The sequence below is a fragment of the Cyrtonyx montezumae genome, unplaced genomic scaffold (genome assembly GCF_038088225.1).
Source record: "Cyrtonyx montezumae isolate F1298 unplaced genomic scaffold, pur_monq_1.0 scaffold_16, whole genome shotgun sequence".
NCBI classification, from domain to species: domain Eukaryota; kingdom Metazoa; phylum Chordata; class Aves; order Galliformes; family Odontophoridae; genus Cyrtonyx; species Cyrtonyx montezumae.
Genome location: NW_027071892.1, coordinates 7,117,825 through 7,140,882, shown reverse-complemented (window position 1 = coordinate 7,140,882; position 23,058 = coordinate 7,117,825). Strand labels below are relative to the sequence as shown.

General features: G+C 41.5%; 1 protein-coding gene and 1 non-coding gene across 4 annotated transcripts; both read left to right on the top strand.

Moving 5' to 3' along the window:
- Positions 1-155: 155 nt before the first annotated feature.
- On the top strand, positions 156-18,824 carry EEF2K (eukaryotic elongation factor 2 kinase). 3 transcript variants are annotated; one of them, XM_065732519.1, is made up of 18 exons: positions 156-563; positions 1,929-1,979; positions 3,652-3,752; positions 5,226-5,286; positions 5,864-5,901; positions 7,931-8,102; positions 9,886-10,035; positions 11,824-11,956; positions 12,560-12,687; positions 13,224-13,425; positions 13,662-13,729; positions 14,472-14,549; positions 15,377-15,439; positions 16,054-16,188; positions 16,552-16,740; positions 17,127-17,251; positions 17,610-17,788; positions 18,456-18,824. In XM_065732519.1, the coding sequence occupies exons 1-18, from the start codon at positions 318-320 to the stop codon at positions 18,563-18,565; spliced, it is 2,229 nt and encodes a 742-aa protein (XP_065588591.1). In that variant the 5' UTR covers positions 156-317; the 3' UTR covers positions 18,566-18,824. The 3 variants fall into 3 exon arrangements, with proteins under 3 accessions (XP_065588591.1, XP_065588592.1, XP_065588593.1); XM_065732520.1 differs by lacking the exon at positions 1,929-1,979; XM_065732521.1 differs by lacking the exon at positions 15,377-15,439.
- Positions 18,825-22,966: 4,142 nt separating this feature from the next.
- TRNAL-AAG (transfer RNA leucine (anticodon AAG)) lies at positions 22,967-23,048 on the top strand. Its single transcript has one exon. It is a non-coding gene; the product is annotated as a tRNA-Leu (tRNA).
- Positions 23,049-23,058: the final 10 nt, after the last annotated feature.

The following is a 23,058-nucleotide window of genomic DNA, read 5'->3' as shown; positions in this document are numbered from 1 at the left end:
GGGGTTACTCTGCCTGCTGGTCTTACTTTGGCAATTCTGTAGAGACTCTAAAACAGAGTGCCTTCTGCAAGCCCAGATCTAGCACCGAGGAGTTGAGAACCTCATGGAGGTACTCAGGGTTTGCTTCTGTACAGACAAATGCAGGTCTTATTTACTGTCCAGTGTGCAGTTCCACATAGGGTTTATTCTTTGAATACAGCTCATTCTGTCGATTTTCTTTTCCTCCTCTCTCCCACCCAGCTTCTTCCCTCTGCCTGCATGTGCCTTGGAGCTGTGGCTGCTTCACTCAGTGCAGGAGTTAAAGCCCTCCCACAGACATGGCCGAGGAGGACCTTATCTTCCGTATGGAGGGGATCGATAATGCTAGACTGACTGAAGTGAGCTCTGGAAATCACCTGGATGCAGACAGTGATGATGAAGACAGTTATTATATCTGTCCGATAACTGATGATCCTGTTTCTAACAAGTCTGCCAGTAGTAAAGTTGACAATTATTACAGCAACTTAGCCAAAACTGAGCAGTACAGTTCCAGCTCTTCTCCTAGAAACTCCTTCAACTTCAAGGTAAGTACTGACTGCAGCTTTCAGGGAGGTTTGGATTTTGCTTAGTTGGCATGAAAAAGAAATGTTCTGTAACTGCTTCCTTTTTTCTTTTAACTAATGCTTTTCAGCAAAAATGTCTGCTGTTTCCAGACCTGCAGTTAATTCCATGCAGCCAGTGGTCTGCTGCCACTGAATTGCAGACTGTCCCTCTTAGGGAGGGGAACCCACAGGAGACGAAACCTCAAAACCAGAAATGATATGTGCTGTGCTGGTTAGGAACCCATAGCATGCACAGGTCAAGCTCAGCTGGCATGGTCCTCAGATTTTCTCTAGTCTAAGATTTAATGTTTTATTAATGCATCCATTATTAAAACATTAACGTTGTTTATTTAATAGATACTCTGAAATCTTGGTTTTGCCTAATGCATGCTTTATTTTTGCTGATATACCAAAGGTTTTATGTAAGTCAGCTAACAAATAATCCATCAAAAGCGAAACTGTTTTGTCTGCAGTAAGGTTTTAGCCAAAGCTAGTTAGTAGAAGCATTAAAATGTACATTTTCTAAAGAATCTGAGGAGTAAAAAGTTTATTACAGACAAGGGGACAGATCTTAATGTGCTGTTCTAGGCAAGATAAGACCTGTGAGGAGCCTGGTCTTTAATTAGTTTAGTAGTAAAAACCTGCCCCTGGGTTTGCATATGTGTGGGAGTTCTGAGTCATGTGGCCAGAGATAAAACTGATAAGGAGTTTCACTGCAATTATTTCCTCTTTCCTAAGCTATTATGCTGCTTCTGCTGTAAGCTTATGTCCTGCAGTAGGGACAGCTGAATATGTGTGCCATGCTCTGGGCTTCGCAATGCCTGCATTGGTGTCTGGGCTCCAAGCACAGGTAAAACATGATCAGATATGGAGCAGGAGGCAGCTCTCCAAGCATTGCTCCAGTCACAGAAATGGAGGCTTCCAGCATAGGGTGAAGCAGCCAGGCAGGGCTAACAGCACCTTAAAGCATCACAGCCTCAGTCTGCCTGGCAGCCCCCAGAGCTGCTGGCAGTGTGGGGCATTGCTGGGAACTGTGGAAGTGGAACAGTTACTGCCAACTCTGTGCCTTTAGACAGGTCTCAGCAGAGACTGATTTGCTAGTTACTGAGCAAGACCTTTTTAACTCCTATTGGCCAGTAAAAAAAAAGTTGCCAACTTACTTGAACAGGTTTGTTCACAGATGTTCTAAGATAAGAATTAACTTAAATGAGGGATTTGGTCTGAGAGTGGCTTTGAAGTGGGGAAAAAACCCTTTTTTTTTTAATTAACAGACAATAGAATATTTGTCAATCAGTTGACTTATCACTTTGTATTTTCCTACTTTTATGTCTCTCATGCATCCTATAGACTGACACACAGCATCGCTCTAAGCACGGCTCTGTGGTTGACCGTAGTCGGGTAGGTTAAAACAATGTGAACACCATATATAACAGATACATTTTTTTTCTTTTTTCCTAAGATAACTGTTCAATGAAAAAGTATTCACCTGTTGTTCTCCACCCTGAAACAGCGCTTCCTTTAAAGCATGCCTCTGTAGTTGTTTCTTCACTGTATTTCCTACTGTGGGCAGTAACAGAGCGATAGCAGGATGTCTGCTTGGTCTGTATGGCAGCTGTGTGCTGGAGGAGAATAGCACTCAGTGCTATTCAGTGTCCAACTTTCTGTTCGTTTGAGGGTTAGAGCTGTGTGCAGAGCACCTCACAAGATCGAGCACAAGACTCATTTATTTAAATCATTTCTATGTATCATGGACACATCACCTTTTAAAGAGGGACCCTACTTGGAAGTGGTTTGATGTAGGTAAGGGACCACCTAATTCTACTTGGTTCTGACCTTGCCTTTTTCTTGCATATATGGTCAGTTGTGCAGGTTCCCAGACCTGTATGAAATGTGTATCATCACATGATTTGAGGCAACTGCATTTTAGTTACAAAGCATGCAGAAAGTCTTTCTCATTGTGTCTTTTAACTTTACTTTATTTCATTTTATTTATTTTGCATCCATTTTATGATTTTCTTGGTGGAAAAGGGCACATTTAAATTGTTTGAGGTTGCTGACTTACTGTCAAAATATGAATAAATGTGGCCCTTTAAAAACTTGGCTGCTTCAAAATCTTGTCATTGCTGAAATAATTTTACACTGCATTTTTTAACATTTGGCTGAAATTCAAATACCAAGTGGAAAAATAAAAATGTAAAGTCTGTAATTGTGAGTGTTTCTGCATATTTGAAGTTGGGTCTCAGGGGTCGATGTTTCCCTACTTGCAGTGGTGCTGTTGGACCGAGGGAGCAGCGTGGCCCTTTCTCCTGCTCACCTCACAGAAGGCACCACAGGATCACAGCTCCAGTTCTCTCTAAAAAGTGATAAATGTGTTGAGAGAAAAGCTTCTGAGAGAGCTGCCAGAGAAAGATGTTAAATCCCAGCAAACTCCTTTGAACTTTTGCTGGTGACTGAAATAGTTACTGGTCTGGAATTGTTATAATAATTTATTTTTACAGTATCCTAATTTCTGCTTTCTTATGCTGAGCACAGTTTGCAAGCTTTGGTTATTGTAAAACTTTTTTTCCTCTTTCATATTGCTCTATTGCTAATGCTCTTGTTATGCTTACACTGCCAGCCATATGCTGTTAGTTGCCAACAGTTAAAACAGTAGGAGGGAATTAATGTAATTTAGGTGTGACGTTGCTGTTTGTATAGTATATATATACTGTATACTGGGGAGGTTTGCCAGTTACAGTTTTTGCAAACGACATTTGGTATATACTAGACCAGATTCTTTTCTCAGTAACTTGGTAGGTTTTGAAATGGAACAGTAGGAATTGAAATGAAACCTGATGTGGCATATTGCTGACCTTACTTCATGATAGTTGAAACTATGAAATATCAGGGTGATCTTCTGTACCAAATACGGAAAAAGGGAAAGAAAACGATGAATTCTGCCATATCCTGCTTTTGGGAGTTGTGCAGTTGCACCTCCTTGTAATGCTGAGGTTCCAGCATGCTCTAGAAAATGCCCTTCTTGTGAGCTTCTGCTGATTGTAAATAACTTACTGGTTTGCAACTCCTTCAGGAAACCTGGAAACATGCTATTGAAAAAGCTAAGCACATGCCTGATCCGTGGGCAGAATTTCATCTCGAGGACATTGGGACAGAACACGCCACTCGCTACAGGTCAGGGGCTTCCTGCTCTTAGTGGTGAAGTGAAACAGAATCTGATGTCTTATGCAAGGGCTTTGTTTGTGTGGTCTAGAGTGCATGTAATACATGGCTGGAGACCTTTCAGTAGTGTCCAAAATGAGTGTGTCTTAACTGAGTCTCCCAGGAGTACACAAATACTGCATATAGTCAGAAAATTAAACCTATTAGCAAACCACTATCATCTTCTTTTTCCCTCCCCCTACCTAAGCAGTTTCACCATACAGATAGGAAGCAAGTATTTTCTGGCTGACTTGTTAATTCTGTAAACTTAATCTAATAAGGAAATAAATTCCAATAAAGAAGCAGAGTTTTTGCATAGTATTTTATATTTATATTGCAAGTATTTAAATAGCTTAGAAAAGAAGCTACACTCTGTCCTTTCCCAAAATAACAGTTTCATTGTTGCTTATCCATGCAGTATTGCTGCATGTGGCTGGAATTTACATCCTTACAAAGCCCAGAATAGCTCAGTGTGGTGTACGTGCTGAAGCCCAGTGTGGCCTGTGAACTATTCTGTACTTCAGAGCAAGCTTTGCCAGGACATTTACCCTACTGACACAGGTTTCTGGGAGGAACGGGTAGGAGTTAGAGGACAGTTAATTACCCCTGAGCATCAGTGTTTGGGGAGGCCTCCCTTCACATCACGTGGCACTGTCACGCAGCACTCTCCTTCCCCACAGACTGCATCTGGTCCTGATCTGCCACACTATTTCAGTCCTGAAATAGTTTGCATATTTTAAAATAGAACGTGTTTAGGGCTGCTCGAATATCCCATGAAAAAGAGGTGGTTCAGATGCTGCTGTTTCCAAGTCTCTTTTGCCTGTTGCAAACAGGTGGTGCAGAATATGTAAGGAGTAACTGAAGTGTCTGCATGCATGAAATATTTGGTGCAGGGCTGGGGAGTCAGGCTGGAAATAAATCTTGTGTTGGTGACTCAGCTCCTGTGGTTTTCAGTTTGTTTTTTACTGTACTGGGAGTTAAGGGGATGAGGAGAAACTGGAGTCATGGTTTGTATTACTGTGGGGTTATGCAGAAACTTGCTGCTCCTGTGATGGCAGTGTTGTGTCCCTCTGTCACAGCCATAGCCTGTAGAGCTTGGTAGGGCTCTTTGTGTCCCCAGTGAGCTGCCTAGGCAGATGAGGAGATGTTCTGCCAAAGCAGATGAGGCCTATTTTATATCATTGCAAATCTGCAACTTTGATAGCGGAGTCTGTTTATTGTTCATAGGATTTGGCCTCTGTTAGAAGAGGTATAAATTTCTTCCTTCTCATCTGAAGGACTAACCATGTAGGTGGACAGGAGCATGGTAGGAAGAGGGGAATTTGTATTGGGTGGTAGCAGGGCTTTCAAGCAATTATTAGAGATAAGGAAGGATAGTTGGTGAAGATGGGAGGATTTTGGTTTGGTCTGCATTATTTTTAAGAAGCACAACTTCTTATCTTGCAGGTACAATGCAGTTACTGGAGACTGGGTTGAAGATGAAGTTCTCATCAAGATGGCTTCACAAGTAAGATCACGCTGCCCTTCATGTGTCAAATTTATAATTTCCTTCCTATTACTGACTAGTGGCAACAAGATTTTTTTCTCACATAGAAGCTTTGATTCTTTTCTCCTTACTTTTCTGTTATGGCTCATCCATTATGATTTGGTATCCCAGCACACTTTTCTCTCCACAACAGACTAGAACATGCTTCCTGTCAGCACTGTAAGAGGCATTTGTTTCTTTCTCCCTCCCATCTCAGCACTCCCATTTTCTGCTGGGCTCATCTCTGTTTCTGGCAGTAGGCCTACTTGCTTGCAGTTTGTGGGGGTAGAAGCTACTGTCACTTGGCAGTTAAATCATGCAATTAGTGATGAGTTGGAATCACCATGCTCTGTGCTTCTTTTCCCCAAATTACTGCTTTATGTGACCAGTGGGTTTTCAGTTTTCCTTGAGTGTATGTATAGGTATGCTATAGAGTCTGTTTGAGAACTACACTTTCAGGAGCATAAAGGGGGGGAGGACATTGTTGTGCCTCTTAATGGTTATAAATTAACTTTGTGAAAATGTCATTGATGGGTTTGTGTTTTTTCCTTTTCCCTAGCCCTTTGGCCGTGGAGCGATGCGAGAATGTTTCAGAACGTAAGTGTTTGCTAGCTTTATCTTTACTGCAGTGTTTTCTTCTGTGGTGACTGGAGTTTCTTGTAGATCTGGCATCTGTGTAAAGTGCAGCTCCCTGTTAGCTGCCTACTTTGCATTTCTAAAAGGTGTAGCTCAGGGGTTTACTCCTGTTTATACAATCCCAGCCACAGTGCAGAGTGTGGGATTCAGAAAGCAGATTGTTCCTTGAAGGGCAATGCAAGTAAGTGTGATGCAGGCATCCAGTGAGATTGCGTGGGAAAGCTGTCCTATAGCCTTTACTGGAACCACAGTGGGGTGGATAACATGCAGTTGTGCTCAGCTCCAGCAAGTATAATCATTCAGTCAATCATAATTTGTAAACTCATGCTATTTCCCCCATCTTTTGGATGCTGAATATTCAATGAAGTACACAAGCAGCAGCTCTGTTTCATTTTTATTGGATTCTAAGTGTGCTATAATATCTTTAAATTTGGTGTGAGGCAGTCTGAAGGCCATCTTCAGGCCCATATTTGGGCATAGAAAAAAGGGGAAGAATAGTTGATATCATGCGATCTCAGCTCAGGCCTTCCTGAGTAAAGAAAGCTGTCCTCCCAGAGTTTCCTTCGGATCACGTGTGCCAGGCATCCTGTTCTGTGTAAGACAAAGCAGTTATATAACATTAGCAGTTATTCGTTTCAGAATGGTGAAGTGTGAGGGAAGGCAAGAGGAACTATTTTGCTGTCCTCTGAATGTTAGGAAATATGGCTGTGGGCATCAGCATCACGCTGTAATTGAGTCTGTGCTGGAAGAGTACCCTGTTCTTTCAGGTTCTGGAAATTAATTTCTTGGAAAACGTACATGTGCATGTTTAGGCTCTTCTCCCCACTTTCCAGCTGCAGAATCTAAAGAAACTGCATTTCATGTCTGGGAAGAGAAACTCCAGAATATCAGAAACATGCTGTTTTGAACGTGAGCAAGAAGGAGGTGAAGGAACCCCTGAGTCATCCAGTTCTGCATTGTTTTGGTGTGGATTCATGCTGGTGGCTCTGTGCTTGCAGAACCATGTAGATAAGAGCAGTGAAGAAGCGTAGGAAGTAACAAATCTTAATCTGCTGACATTGCTTTTAGTTTTTATTTCTGAATGACCAAATTTCACATTAGGGAATATCTTGAGTAGTGACAGAAACAGATTTCTCTTTGCAGCTTAACCTACTGTACAAAGAAAATATAATTTGTGCGTCATCTTCTTACTCCTAAATCTTCTATGAATCTCTGTGGTGCACTGATATTTCCCATCTGGAGTTCTCTAGATGTATGCAAGTCTGTAGTCATTACAGTGACAGCATTAGCTGTGCTTAGTTCAATAAACTTCAGGGAGTGTTGGCTTTAGAAGAGCGCATGAAATGTCTTGTTTTATACAGTGAAGTTTGTTTCTTAAGAGATCTGGACAGGTTTCAAATTCTTTAGCTCACTTTCTCCTTCCTTCCAAGGCATTTGTCACCGTGATTATGTCTTCTTCAAACCGGAGGTCTTCTTCACTCCTGAGGGACCTGTGGATTAGAGATTTGCACATCAACAGAGGTTAAAATCAGAGGAAAAACTGTTATCTACAGTTTTCCTTCTTGGAGTAGGAGGATACTGAGTAGTTGTCACCCTTGTGTTGAGAAAGCAGCACTTTGCTCTTCTCTTAGGACATAAAATAATTGTTGGCTGTAAAGCTCTTTCATACTCTGTTTTGTGGTGGTTTTTTGGGGGGAGGAGGAGGGAGTGGCAAGAGAAGTCAGAAAAAGTGAAAGTTCAGAAGTAGCAGCAGGCACACCAAACAAGCACTTCGTCAACTCCCAGCCATTCATATGGGATGCTAGTTTTCCCTTTGTCCCTTGCCTATACTTTGCTTTTCAGGTAATCTGTCTGGTGCATGATGAAAGATCACTCCAGACTGAGAGTAATTCTGATCTTGTGGTCTGACTTTGTCAGCTGAGACAAAGAATTGGGAAGATTGAATTAAAATTACTTTTTTTTTTTAATCCAAAATTGATTTATTTTTCAGGAAAAAGCTATCCAACTTCCTACACACTCAGAACTGGAAAGCTGCCTATAACTATGTTGCCAAGCAGTACATAGAGAGTGTAGGCAGGGAAGTGTATTTTGAGGATGTCCGACTTCAGATGGAGGCAAAGCTGTGGGGAGAGGAGTACAACAGGCACAAACCTCCCAAACAGGTACGTGCAGAGGTCTTGGTATGCAGCACTTCAGGCCTGATCTTCTATTAGATAGTTTTCAAATGTATTTAGAGGGGATTAGTTTTTCATGTTCTATTACATTGAGTTGCTGAATAGTCTTTTGCTCTGCTCTTTAACTAAATGGTAGCTGTGTTTTAATGAAATAATTGCAGAATTTGACTTGCAACGTCCAAAAATAGGGACAGTGTATTTGTGAATATCAGACAGTTCTTAGGTGTTGACTGAACACCAAAATCAAATGGTGTTTGCTTTGCTTTTTTTGTTGTTTACCCAGCTGCTTTGCAGATAACCAGAGATGTTGGGGCAGCAGTTTCAGCAGGGACTTAACTGTTAGTGCTCCAGTGAGGTAGATGCTAAAGTCTTGTGTGCCTAGTGGTACACCTCTCTAGCACTGATGTCAAGGAGAAGTGGGAGCCTGGAGCTGTTCAAATACAGATCTCCAAGGACTGGTCAGGAAATCTTCCAAACGATTAAGATACTGTGACTCGTTCTTCTTTAGGTGTCAGCACAGTATGTAAAGGGCAAAGCATTAAGTTGTGTGCAACTCCCAGCTGGTTGGAGTAACAGACCAGGCTCACAGTGTCAAAAGAAGCTTCTGTCCTCTTTGCAAGGGATCTGCACAAACAGATCAGATTCTGAAAGAGGGGATTCTACTGTTATGACACCTATATTTCTGGAGTCCCTGCTAAGCGTTTATTATCTTACAAATGTTGTCAGCATAGCTTTGTACTTATCCAACTTACCACCATGGAAAGCTGCTGCTCAAAGCTTGTCTTTTGTTCCTGGACAAAAGCACCTCCAGCAGCGATCTGCTTGTTAAAAGACAAGAATTACAATGCAAGGGTGGAGGGCTGCAACTGTCCTGCATTCCCAGGCAGTCGCTGCGGTCTGTTGGCCATCTCTGGTATGCATCAGTGTGATTAAACTGCTTTAATCTGTTGCTGGCAGCGAATGCCTGACTCTAACTGTGGCTTCAATTGAGTGGAAGAAAGGATTGGAAGGGTACTGTGCTTGCTCTGTGAGACCTCCTTTTGGTTCTGCCACAGGCTGCTTGTGACATGGATGCTTGGGTCAAAATGTATGTCTCACTGGTGGGGGCTTTCACAATTTAATAGCTAAAAACTAGTGAGTGCTTCTGAATAGGTGGACTGTGTGTGTTGCATTCCATAGAGGGGTTGGTTATTAACTGTCTGACAGTACCAAGAGGAGGTAAAGGTTGAAGGGCACAGAGAGGAATCTAGTCAAGTTTTAAATGGGAGGAAGATGTAATCGCAGTGAGAGTTATGCTGGTTTCTCCTTTAGGAATTTGTGTGGTACAGAAGGATGAGGTTGGGGCAAGATATAGAAATATCTAAATGGTAGAAAGCCTTTAGTCCTTTGAAGAGGTAATTCTGCAAGTTGTGCAGTAGTTACTGTGTATTTTGCTATCTGGTTACAGGCTCTTTGCAGTGCACTCCTTGGAAGTATCCAAAGAAATAAAATAGCCAGCATTTGCTAAGAAGTTTTCAGTGGGATTTTATTTATTTATTTTTATTTTTTTACAGCAATGGACTGTTTTGAAGTGACTGCTTTTAATTTATGGAATTCCTTCAATAGCTGAAGAGGCACATAACTTATCCTCCATCCCACTGGTAAACAGACAGATCTTGGCAGTTATTTGGCTTCCTTTGATGGCAAAGCATTCACAGCTGGAGCATTCACACACATGATGATCTGAAGGCAGTGTTCTGTTAGTCACTGTTTATTTTCCTTCCCTTCCTAGGTGGATATAGTACAAACCTGCATAATCGAAATGAAGAACAGACCTGGAAAGCCTCTCTTCCATCTGGAACATTACATTGAGGGCAAATACATCAAATACAACTCAAATTCTGGGTTTGTGCGAGATGACAACATTCGTCTTACTCCGCAAGTGAGGCTTTGTTTAATGCTTTCCATAGTCTGCTGTGAGCAATTGGTTGGCTCTGTCCAGAAGTGTTACTGCCAAGAAAGCAAACTGCAGGCGTTACAGTACAATGCCAAATGAATTTCTCTTTTGCACTATGTCCTCCCCTTACTTGAGGCCTGCTTTTTCAGTGCTGAGCAGTTCTTTATTGCTTTTTCAGTGTCCGTTGATTATTAGTGGAATTAAACTTGGTTAATATTCTTTGTGGACCATAAGCCTTTTGCCTCTTTTGGTGCCTGTAACTGTAATTAGAGTCTCTTTGAATTAAGACAGGCTTTAATTTGTAGAAAGTACTATGTAGTCTGCTATTACCTCAGAGTAGTACACAAAAGGACGTGGCAGAGATCTTATTCATGCAAAGAAACATCTGCATTTGTGCTTAAGAACATGTTTCAATCAGCTGCAGTGTCTGAGTAGGTGAATCTGAGATGGCTTGTAAGAACACAGCTACGGATTTCAAGTGACTGGAACTCTTGTAGTTCACAGAGCTTTTAAAATACTTCGCAGAGAATGTAAAGTGATCAGCATATCAGATGAGTGCTTGACGGAGAGTTGAGAGTTACTTTAGTTTCATTTCTCCCTATTTTTAAGGTATTTATGTGATGCTTAAAGTTAAGTAGGATGTTTATGTTCTGTGCTATGTTTTCACAGTTCGGGAACAAAGTGTTCTGTGAGATTTGCTGCAGTAAAAGTATTTGTGTATCACCACCAGTCACCTCCCCCAGGCCTGGCAGTGCATTTTTGGAGGCCTTCCCAGATGATCCTAATGGCTCAGCTTTCTGCCAAAGAGAAGGGCTTTTTATACCTCATCCTTGGAACACAGCATTTAAAGTGTACAAACGTACACTTTGCTGTGTACATGACTGTATATATGCTGTGTATATATACATGACTGCAGAGCCAGATGAGCTGTTCTGGAGAGCCTCCCAGCGGGCACAGGAGTGGAAGGAGAATTCCAGGGGATGCTCCTGTTTTCCTTTTGCATAATGTGGTGGGGCTTTCCCTGATGGCAGAAGGAAGTAGTGCCCGAGATCTCCAGAGCTTGGAGGTCCTCTGGCACAGCCAGGATGTTTATGCAGAAGTGATTCTGCACTGGCTCTGCTTTCTGCTAGTTGTTCCCTCTACCTAGCAGCTCTGAAGAAGCCTGGATGGGAAACAGAATTTCCTGTACTGGAAAGAGGAATAATGCATTTTCTCATGCTGCTGTTTACCCCTAGCTCTGTTACCCTGTCTTAGAGTCAGGGCAGGTTGGAGAAGTGTTGTCACAGAGGCAACAAATACTCCTTTGCATTCAGCAGATGTCTGAAATTTCCTTCCACATTTGGATCCTGGGAAGCAATTACTTCCTTCCCAACAAATAACGTGCAGTTTACTTAGCCTCAGCATGAGATTTTAGGTGTTTTGATGCAGCCTGAATGGCAATAATTAGTAAAATAATTCGCCAGGAACTTCTAGTGTTTCTGTTACGCCCTCCGGGTTAAAATTAGGGACAAAATCCTGCTTGATTGATTTGCATGATTTCACATGAACCAGTCAACCAGAATTTATGCCTGAGTGTAATCTGTGTGACTCTAGACCTACGCAGGGACAAAAGTCTGTAGTACCCTTTAAGCCTCTCATCATGAATTTCATACTGCTACTATTTCAGTAGTGCAGGTATTTGTTGTCGTTGGCAATTTCTGAGTGGTCACAGAAAGTGTTGCTGGTTTTGGTAGTTCACAGGTGAGTTTCCTCAGATGTCTGTGTTCCCTGCAGGCCTTCAGTCACTTCACGTTTGAGCGCTCAGGACACCAACTCATTATTGTCGATATCCAGGGAGTTGGAGATCTGTACACGGACCCTCAAATCCACACAGAGAGCGGTACAGATTTTGGAGATGGCAACCTAGGTAAAAGCAGTGTCTTATTTCTTGAGCTAGTGGATGTATATTTTTTTCTTCTGTTTGCTGAGTAGCAGCTAGATGGCTGAGAAAGGAGACACTTATCTGAGGGCCTTGGAAACAGCTGGGGAACCTCTGTTATAAACGATGCTTGTATAGGACAGATGTCACTAGTAGATTTTTACACAGGCAGATTTAAAATGGGAGCTAATCTTAGCTTATACCTGCTGGCCCACTCTTAGACCAGAGAAGTAATGAAATGAAGTAGTTTTCTACAACATGAAAAAGCAATAACTGTGGCCTTTAATTTCCTTGCACTGCTGAATACTGAGAAGTAAATCTTAAATGTTTTTTAACTCCATACATGAAGTTGTTCATAGAATACAGTATGTCCTGTAAGCAGGATCAAATTTAGGTGTTCTCTCCAGTTTTGTTTATTTATTATATTCTACGCGTACACAGTTGTTAAAGATTTTGCAGATTACTTTAACTCATTTATTTCCTTACTGACTTTCTGTCTTCTTTTAACTTCTTAGAAAACTCTTTAGAACTTCTAGCTTTTAATAAGTAATCCATCATGTAAACCCTTCATATTTTTTTTCTATGCCACAGGTGTTCGAGGTATGGCCTTATTCTTTCATTCTCATTCCTGTAACAAGATTTGCAAAAGCATGGGCCTTGCACCATTTGACCTTTCATCCAAAGAAAATGATGCCTTGGATCATAATAACAAATTGCTTGTAAGTGCTTGAGGGGGGAGGAAAAAAAAGTGTTGCTAAGCAGTGTAGCTGGTTTATTCTGACTTAAAAAGCACTGATAACAAAACTTAAATATGTTATTTATATGGCAGATAAAATCACATTATTTACTAATGTTGCAGTTTAAAATACGTCAGTTTAAGGTTTACTTATGTGTACTTGGCTCTGAAGTCATGCAGTAACTTCAATTAATAGAGAACATTACAACACAAACCTATTTAGGACCAAATGTGAATGTTTTGAATGCTAAAACCATTAGTATTTTTGTTTTGTTTTTAGATCACAAAACTAATTTGGAAACTAAAAAAGAATAGAACTGCTCACCTTTCATTGATCTCAGCTTTAGTTGATGTTTGTAAGACTTGGTGAAACATTTTGAATGAAATTCATCTCTAACCCGAATTTTGTCTGACTGTAATAATGCCAGTGATCCCCTGAGGAGAAGTCATGTTGGCTTATGTAGCATACTCAGAATGCAGTGAAGCATTTCTCATGGGGTGTTCTTGTTACTTTGCCAGGAGTCTGCTCAGACCATTCTGCGTGGCACAGAGGAGAAATGTGGCAGCAGCCGCGTGAGAACCATCTCTGGTAGTCGGCCTCCCCTGCTCTCCCGCCTGTCTGAAAACTCAGGAGATGAAAGCATGAGCGATGTGGCATTTGACTCTCTGCCCTGCTCTCCTTCTTCTGCAACCCCCCACAGCCAAAAGATGGACGTGCTTCGTGAGTGCTCTTCGTACGCAGCTTCCTTGGGGGGTCCTTGAAGATTTGGCCGTGTCTTGTGTAATTCGGTTGGTTTTAAATACGCAGCATGTTGCATTTAGTCACGGTACTTCTGTGTAGACAATTAATGTTTTCATTTCTCAGAGATGGATTTGTGAAAAAACTGATTGAAGTAAGATAACATCTAGGGCTTTCTCCTTAGGCATGTTATCCTTACACTTCTTTTTTTGCCCTAGATTGGCCTGTGTTCAATGAATTAGATAATTTGGTTCACAGAGACTACGATCAGCTTGATAACCAAAGGGTGAGTGTCTTTCCAGTGGAAAATGAGATTGCAATTCCTTATTGAGTGTCTCTTCAAAGAGCTGTCAGGAGGCTTTGCTCAGTAGAAGCACGTGAAGGCTGTCAGCCTGCTGTCAGTGGTGCAGCACGTTACCTGCATGAATCTGTTGATTCTTATAAAAGAAGAACACTTTATTTTAAAATAGTATTTTTTTTTCCTTTTTCTTTTCTGAACTTTATTCACATCTGGTATATCGTAACAGATAATTCAAGTATGTATCTGTTCCCTAGCCTTCAAGTTGTCTGTGCTTCTGGCACATTTGCCAGCAGTTGTGGTATGACATCTAAACAGAATCCCCATTGATTATGTCTCTGCAAATATCCATACTGTGGTGGGATGTTAGAGAATCTCAACTGAGGAGACTGCAGTAAGTTTGTGAAGGGGTTTTTCCTACATCAGGGCCCCCGTACCCCGGCTGTCTGTTAACTGTTTTATCCTTTAACTGCCTAAGACTCAAAACTACATTAAATGGAGTCATGGCTTGATTGAATATGCATCCCTGATTTTTATTTATTTATAATGTATCTTAGAGGGAACATGGACTTGAACAAGACTTAGTGACTCAGAAAGTACAGTTGTGTTTGTCAGAGGTAGCACAACATATGTCATTAAACCAAGCAGTTTTCCTCTGTGGAAGTGTTGAACTGAGATCCTTACAAAGAGTAGTGATAGTTCTGTGATGATTTCTTTTCATCTTCTATAGGATTTTGAAAATGGTGGAGACAGTGGATATCCCAGTGAAAAGAGAAGTGAGCTAGAAGATCTGGATCATAGAGAGAGGGTAAGAACCTGACTGTGGGTTTTGCAGAATTAGGCCTTTTTGTTCATACTTGAAGTGATTCTCTACAGGAGTCTCATTTTCATCCCCCCGATATAGACTTTGTAAACAGAGAAAACAGCTGGAAAGAAACTTCTTAACGTTGCAAAATTACTTACTTATCTTGGGAATGTTCATGACACTTTAATAGGAAAATACACTATTTGTAACAAGGAGTTTAATTTCAAATATCACCATTTGATTGTATATTGTTGGTTTGGTTTTTTTTTATTTTTACTTCAAGCATAGTGTATTTCATTTGAGAAACATTCATTAGTAGCCAGTCATATAAAATCTGTGAATGTGACCTGCTTTCAGACTTCACCCTCTCTACTTTCTTACTTGTTACGCCTTGAGGAATCACAATATTTAATATTGTTCTCAGTTAACGATATGCAACAGTAGAATTCCTGTGGGATTAGGTGGTTACTCTCATAAAACAAAAACAAAGAAATGCTTTTTGTCCTGTAGACCTTAACTAGATGCTGATTTTGTAGATAGGAAAGAGAATATCGCTTCAAAGGGTGGCACCCATTTTGTCACCTTTGAAGTGGCAGGGTATTGGTCATAGTATATCTAGTTTACAGGATTAGAGCTTGGTTGTGCTGTATCCCTTACCGTTTCAGCACGTTCCTTTTTATGTTATATTGCAGTATCTCTGAGTGAAGAGAAACCATTGGAAACTATTTTGATTGTTGTCCCTGGTTTTCTTGATAGGAGTCATATAAGGGAGTAACTGACATACATTGGTTGCTTTAAATTAAATGTTGCTAATCTTTACATTAACATAGGGCCATTCAAACAACAACCGAAGACATGAATCTGATGAAGACAGTTTGGGAAGCTCTGCAAGGGTAAACAAAGCAGAAATGTTTATAGACAATGAGCTTACCACTCTGTTTGTCCTTTGTTCCACTCATCTACCATTTAGCTTTACATCACTAAATCAGATATCAGTTTCACTTCCTTTTCAGCTACAGAATTCCTGCTAATAATAGCTTACCACTCTGTGTTCTTTCCTTTTTGTTTTTGTCTTTATTTTTCACTTAATAAATACTTTCATAAATAAGTTGTCACCTCTGTAGCTGGTACTTAGTGACTCTGCCTGGGTTTCTAAATGGAAAAAGAAATTAAGTTCCATGGATTTTTTTAACTTGATATTTCATTTCTGCACTTCAGTTTCAAATTGTGTCATATACGTGGTCGCATAAGATTTTTAAAATCCTGTGGCATTTGAAGTATGTAACAGTGACTCTCTGCTGTAACTGAGCTAGGGAAAAACAAACCTGTTTGTATGCTTTTATAAAATAAAGCCTGTTGTAATTAGTTACTACTCTAGAAAGTTGCTAATCAGTGATACTATCAATGGAGGCTTTGATTTCTGGATATCAGATGTAATCAATATGAATAGTATAGAAGTTTTAATTTGGGATTGAAATAATATCATATTCTATATTCTATATTTCAGATAAGTGTGGAGAAATGGAATCTCTACAATTCTTCCAGAGTCCACATCCACAGACCATCCTGTGTTGCTCAAGAAATTCAGAGGCTCAATGCACTAGAACTTGAAAAGAAAATTGGGAAGTCAATCCTTGGGAAGGTAGGATGGGTCTGGTAATTCTATTCTTTCCAGATGGAAAAAGGATCTTGTATTTGTTATCTATATACAGGTGATTCTCTGTATGAGTTAATTGTGCAGGTGAAACTAAATTGCAAGTGTATAATGCTTTCTGTCACCTAATTGTATTTCGTAATGGATGTATTCCCACGTATTCCATCTGCCTTTGGACTTGCAGTATTTGGGCTCCTTCGGGATGGATTCTGCTGCTGATTCTGCAGGAACATACACAACTTTAATTAGTCACCTCAGAGAGGAATTTCTGTTCCTGAAGTATGGGCACAGAGCCTCTGAAGAGTCAGATCTGTACTTACACTTGTGTATCTTTGCATAACGGCATTCTAGGTCCATCTGGCCATGGTTCGGTACCACGAGGCCGGGCGCTTCTGTGAGAAGGACAAGGAGTGGGATCGGGAGTCGGCTCTGTTTCACCTGGAGCATGCTGCAGACTGCGGGGAGTTGGAAGCCATTGTTGGGTTAGGACTCATGTGCTCTCAGCTGCCACATCACATTCTTTCTGAGGTCACTTTAGAGGTAAACAAGAAAAGGAAAGATTTCAAAATCCAGAATTGCGTTCACGTGGAAAAATAATAGGAGAATAGGAGGAACTGGAGACAAAGCACTAACCGTGATGAGGTGTTGTGTTGTCTCTTCTGAGAAAATGGATGACTTAAGGACTCGAGCAAAACACCAAAAGTACTTCTTGTTGATGATGTTGCCAGCAAATTGCTGCGTACCATTAGGAATTTTTTTTAAGTAATTTTACTGTTCATTTCCTCAGAAATTTGGAGCCTGTTTTTCAGATGTAATAAGCACTTGCAGCCACGGATAACCTACAGAATAGGCATTTAGTGTTAGAGAAAGGAAGGGGCGGTTTTACTTTAAAACATTTGTATTAGAGGTTTTCTTTATTTTACTAGGACACAAAGGAGAACAGAAAAAAAGGATTTGATTACTTGCTGAGGGCAGCAGAAGCTGGAGACCGGCCTTCCATGATTCTGGTAGCAAGAGCATATGATACAGGTGTCAACCTAGGTTCAGACAGGTACTGTGCATGACTATCACTCATAGGTTGTATATTTGTATAATTGCTGCATGTCTTCTATTCACGTGAAGAGCTATGAAGACATAAGACCAAAACCATACAACTAGTAATGAAAGCTCACTTAGGAGTTCAGCAAAACACTTCTTAAGCCTGATAACTTCTCTATGAAGTGACCCCAGGCTCACGTGGCATAGTGACCTGGTGCTACAATGCAGAGTTAGTGATCCTCTGTGAAAGCACTTGTGTTCTTGGAGACATTAAGGCTTTAAAAATGTAGTGCAGAACTGAATTCTGAATCTACAGTGCAAGGTACATTTGTTTCCTAAGGTAACAATTTTCTAAATGATTTTAACTTCAGAGTTCAGGATTGGAAGGAGGCACTGTACTGGTACAATGCTGCCCTGAACATGACTGACTATGATGAGGGAGGTGAATATGATGGCACACAGGATGAGCCCCGCTATCTGCTCCTGGCCAGGGAAGCAGAGATGCTAATGACAGGAGGGTTCAACCTGGACAAGGACCCACAGAGATCAGGTCAGTCCACATTTATTTCTATAATGGGTAATTCTGCCTCCTTTTTCACATACCTCAAAAATGCATTTTATTGCATTGTTCAGCTGTTGTAAAGCATTTGGAGGGTCAGTACCCTCAGATTTGTAAATGAAGTTGTAATGACACTGAGTGATGTAAGGCTGAAAATCCTGGGGGGAAAAAAAAGGGAGATTTTGCTGATCAGAGGGGTAGTGGGTGGTGCCTGCTCCAGTCTGGTGGCACCCCGAGAAGCTGGCATCATCCTTCACTCCCTGTGAATGAGGCCACTGAAATGCAGGTTGCTACTTGTGTTTTAAGTTACACCCATAACTTCAGGCCCTTTGCAGCACTGTCCTAGTTATTGTGTAATCTGTATGTTATGCATATAAATCTACACAGACCTGTTGGAGGCTCCTGTGGGCTAGTCCTTTTTATGGTCACTGTAAATACGTTGAAGAGCCATCAGCAGCCAGGTATATAACTTTTGAACTTAGAGTGAAAGCCAGATTCCAGGCTGATGCAACTCTGCTAACAGTAGTAAAATACAGTTACACCCACAGACCTGGCACTGTGTTTTGAACCCAGTTTCTCTTTTTGTCCTTTAATTGCTTCATGATAGAGAGAGATGCCTTTACCCTGTCAGTGTAACTGATGCTGTTTCCTGCTTTAGGTGATCTCTACACAGAAGCAGCAGAAGCAGCAATGGAAGCAATGAAGGGCAGACTGGCAAATCAGTACTACCAGAAAGCAGAAGAGGCTTGGGCAATGATGGAAGAATGACAGTGCAATTAAGCAATTATTGTATATAAACTTTTTTCAAAGACTTTGTTTGCAACTAAAAATATATTATTTTTGTGGTGTTACTAGTTTTTTGTATTTTAGGTTTTTTTAACTTCTTTTGAAGGTGAAAATACAAATGCAGCTGGGATGTAGATTAATATAACATATTTCTGTCAAGTGTGTTAAAGCTGAAGTACATACACTCTTGACCTTTTATACAGATATATCTTAAACCGTTAGAACAGAGGGGGCTGATTTGATAAATATATATATATATTTTAATTTTTATGAAAAGTGAAACCAAAGACTGTTTGGGTTTCACGTGTCTTGCTTTTTATGCAAGCAATCAATGTGTTTACATTTCTTTCTCCTCCCCACATACAACATAAATAAACTTTCCTAAATTTACACTTCATTGGTATATCTCATCAAACTTGCATGTAAATGTAAATGTGCAATATAAGCACTTGAAGCATGCAGCTCCTCTTGTAACTAGTCCCATTCTTTCAGTGGGCACTGGTTTAATCTCAGACTCATTCTAGATAGAATCCTTGGTTTGGGGAAGGGGAAGAAAAAAGGTTTCAGAATGACAGTGAGGTTACTCAGAGTGGAATATGTGTTACTGCCACCACTGCAAATTTTACTATCAGAAAAACACCAGTGATCCTAAGGAGGTGAAGCATGCAGATACCTCTCTTTCACTTTTTTGTACCGTATTACCCAACCTCATTGTATAGAATTCTGCTGATCTCACATGGTAGTATTTGCCCAGTGATTTACCGCAGCATGATCTATAATATATGGGTAATAAGTAGTTAATTTTACTGTGACATTTCAGTTCTCAGCAGAGTGAGAACATCTCACTTAAAATGAGAATATGGTTTCCAGCATTTCCAGAGGGGTATTTGTAAAACTTAGGTGATGTTGATTTACCTATGTCTATAGAAAATAATTTATCTGGTTTAAATGGCTTTGTGTGTTTCATCTGCTCTCTTATGGTTCATATAGTAACTTCACATGGTGCTTCAATAGATTAGAGCTGGCTGATGAGGGATATACACATAGCATTGTAAATTTCCAGATTATGCTGGGTAACTTGTTAAATATTACTAAACGGTACAGAGCTTATTTTATGTGGTATTAGTGCTGGGCAGTTTTCATTATCTCTTGTAGTTTACAACTGAACTTTCTAAAAGGCCTTTGTTGTTCATAAGATACTGAGAATGGTTTAATGGTTTTAAGTGTCAGTTACAGAAAATTGCTGATCATAAGGATAAAACAGTATAATCCCCAAACACCTGAATTCTTCTCTCTTATCTATATAATCCTAAGCCAGCAATGTAAGGACACATACATAGCAGTGGTTGAATTATCAAATATCATAGCCTGGAGATTTTTTTTCCCCCCACAAAATCCAGTATTATATTCTAGAAACTGCAGAGCTGTACAGAGAACATAGCAGCTCTTGTTATTTCTTCATCTTGGTTACATCATTTTACAGATTAACACATGAGCTTTATGGCTTTTTGGCCACGCAGTACCCTGAGGATGCTGACTGGGATGGACCAGAGGCAGCCCTTAGGAAGTGCTCTGTCTGTAATGCATAGCCAGCCTCAATTTAGCAAAGCTTTTAAGCTTTTACAGGTGGAATTGAGCAGGCTGCACGTCAATTTCAGTGGAGCTCCTTGCATGCATATACAAGGACTGTTTCTTGTAAAATTTAGAAACTGTTGAGGAAACAGAATTCAGTTCTTTCCTTTACGAGTGTGCCTGTCACTGGGCCCCAAGGCTGCACTCCCCATTTTCTCTTTCTGGCAGGTGGATCTTAAATTGTTAAACAATATTGAAGCATGATGCTAATAACAACTGCCACCATCAGTGAATGCTTTAAGCACCTGTCCAAGTTGTGCTTTGTGCCTAAGGCCTCTTGGATGTGGCCTTTTTGCTCTTTGATTTCATATCGTTTAATTATTGCCTGGTGAGGAAAAGTGAATGTGCCATTCACCCTTGAAGGTGGTTGAAGAGTGAGTGTTTTGGGCAATACTTACACAGTGTAGGCATTGTACCAAATTGCAGACAAAAGGTTTTGTTTTCCTTGTAAGGTGTTGATGCCAAATGTTTGAGGCTTTCCTTGAAGAAGGAGGCATATGTGCAGCAATCCCACCAAGCATGTAGGGAGGAGAGGAGATTGAATTGACCGTCCAAAATATGTAAATAGAGGATGAGTATGATTACTGACACTTTTTGATGTAGTTTAATTTGCTGCGTTCAGTATTTGCTGACAGTTCTCTGTATTTCTGATACGTAAATGTCCACATAGCTCGGTGAAAAAATCCCACGATTGATAACTTGTTTGCAAATAATTTTTTAATGCTGTAGACTACCTTCAGGCCTAAGGTGATACCGTGTTACTTAGCTATACAGCAGGGAGGGCTGACAGGAAATTGAAAATTAAAATTGTTTACAGAAATATGCACAATTTATTCTACGATGTTCTTTTGAAGATAAAACTGTTGACAGACTTTTTGAATGATACTGCTCTGTGTTGTATTTTTAATCTATTCACAATGAATAAATAAAATCTGCATTTTTTAAAAATGTGAAAATAAATGGTGAGGCTTGGCTGGGCTAAGTTGATCTGGGTGTAGTGATTCTGAATGTCACTGGGAGCACGGCTTGGGTAAGGACAACACAATGCAATCCCCTGTTTGAACACCAGACAGTGCAAATACCAATTGCTGCACTGCTCCCTGCCCCCCTCGCACTGTCTGGTTTCGTTCTGGCTGGTCAGTAAAGTTTTCTTTTGTCAGTTTTCTCAGTAGAGTTTTTAGTTTTTTCTGCAGTTCAACCTTACTTGTAGAAGCTCCCAGAAATCTTGTGTGTTGTTTTACCCATTCAGTCCCTGTTTTTGTGCATTTCCAGCAGTCAGAACTAGCTGGGAGGGTGTCACCAGACATGTAACAAGGAAATATCTGTTTTGTGTCTGTAACTTACATCTTACACCGTGAGATGTAAGCACTGAAGTGCTCCTTTGCGACAGGCACATCCTTATGCCTCAGTCTTTAGAAAAGAATAGAAATATTTGTCCTGGATGATATGAGGAGGTTTTTTTTTGCGACAGGTACAGTATCTCATGATACACTGTCAGCCTGAGTATGGTTTGTTCCCCTTTCTCTTCAAGGATAAACTCATAGGAGCTCTTTTATGCTGTTACAACCAAAGCAAAGCCCTTGGAGATTCTTAGTGAGATGGAAAGCAGTGAATTTTGTCCCATAAAGTTTGGTGTCGGGCAACTAGAATAGTGGTGGTTGAATGCACCAGTTACAGCCCACAGGGGCAGCCAGCACACTGTAAGAACACTGTTAGCCAGTTGTGGGACTTGATGTGCATCTCTTCTCCCTACAGACCTACATTCCCTTCTGAGAGCAGCATGGCAGCTATGATACACATAGTGTAGGTGAGCTGAATTGAGACTTCTCACCTGCATGGTAAAGGAGGATTTGGCTCTGGCCCCCGGCTGTTGCAGGGGTGAGTTGGGCTGGTTGCAGGGTAAGTGCAGAAGTCCACCCCTGGGGACCTGAAGACCCTTGGGCTGGACATCATTAATATGAGGAATGGGCCCTTGCTCTCCTCTGCCCAACAATGCAAAGCATTGTAATGAGGCAGGTAGCTTGAGTTTTCCAGGAAGTTCAACTTCAATTTGGAAAAAGCCCCATTTTTGTCACCTTAACAGTGGCAGTGAGGGCCCCATACGCATCTCCGTGCCTGTGCTGATAGGCCTCGGTGCTCCGCATGGAAAAGGGACCTCGGGGACACCGTGAGCACAGCTGCGGGCTGGGGATGGGGGCAGGCCTGGCACTGGGGACATGGGGACAGTGCTCCAGGATTGGGCTCATGGGCTGTGGCTGCGGAGCTGGTGGTGTTCCCGCTGCCGTTTGCACGGGTGCTGAATCAGAGTTGGGCTTCAGGAGGGCTCGGCACTCCTTAACCCTGGAGGGGGCGAAGTCGTTCTCCAGCGTGACCCTTCACTCTGGTAATGGGGCGATGGAGACGTTACCTGCCGGCACCCACCCGGCCCTGCGTTTCTGCACCGTGCAGAGCTGCGCTGCTGCATTCACAGAGCAACTCTCAGTCCCCACGCTGCCACAAGCGCGCAGGAAGAGAATCAGCCAGGTTAACGTGAAGTTTGTTTTCTGGCTCGACAAATGAGCTGACTTTTAGCTTGTGCGACAGCGACTAAAATTCCCCATTTCCCTTTTCTGAGCGCGCTGCCCCAAGTGCCGCAGGCGCCCACGTGGCAGCGATCGCGGCTCCGCCTCAGCGCCGGGACGCGCGCGGGGCCACCGCCAGCGCGGCCGCGCGTGTGGGGAAATCGGGCGCCGAAGAATGGCGTGACAAGACGGTAGCGTGGCCGAGCGGTCTAAGGCGCTGGATTAAGGCTCCAGTCTCTTCGGGGGCGTGGGTTCGAATCCCACCGCTGCCAGTAGTTAATT

Excerpts from the sequence above, each read along its gene's own strand:
- EEF2K (XM_065732519.1), top strand. The coding sequence starts at position 318 with ATGGCCGAGGAGGACCTTATCTTCCGTATGGAGGGGATCGATAATGCT. Across the intron at positions 1,980-3,651 it reads CTGTGGTTGACCGTAGTCGG|GAAACCTGGAAACATGCTAT; the intron begins GTAGGTTAAAAC and ends CAACTCCTTCAG. Across the intron at positions 3,753-5,225 it reads GAACACGCCACTCGCTACAG|GTACAATGCAGTTACTGGAG; the intron begins GTCAGGGGCTTC and ends CTTATCTTGCAG.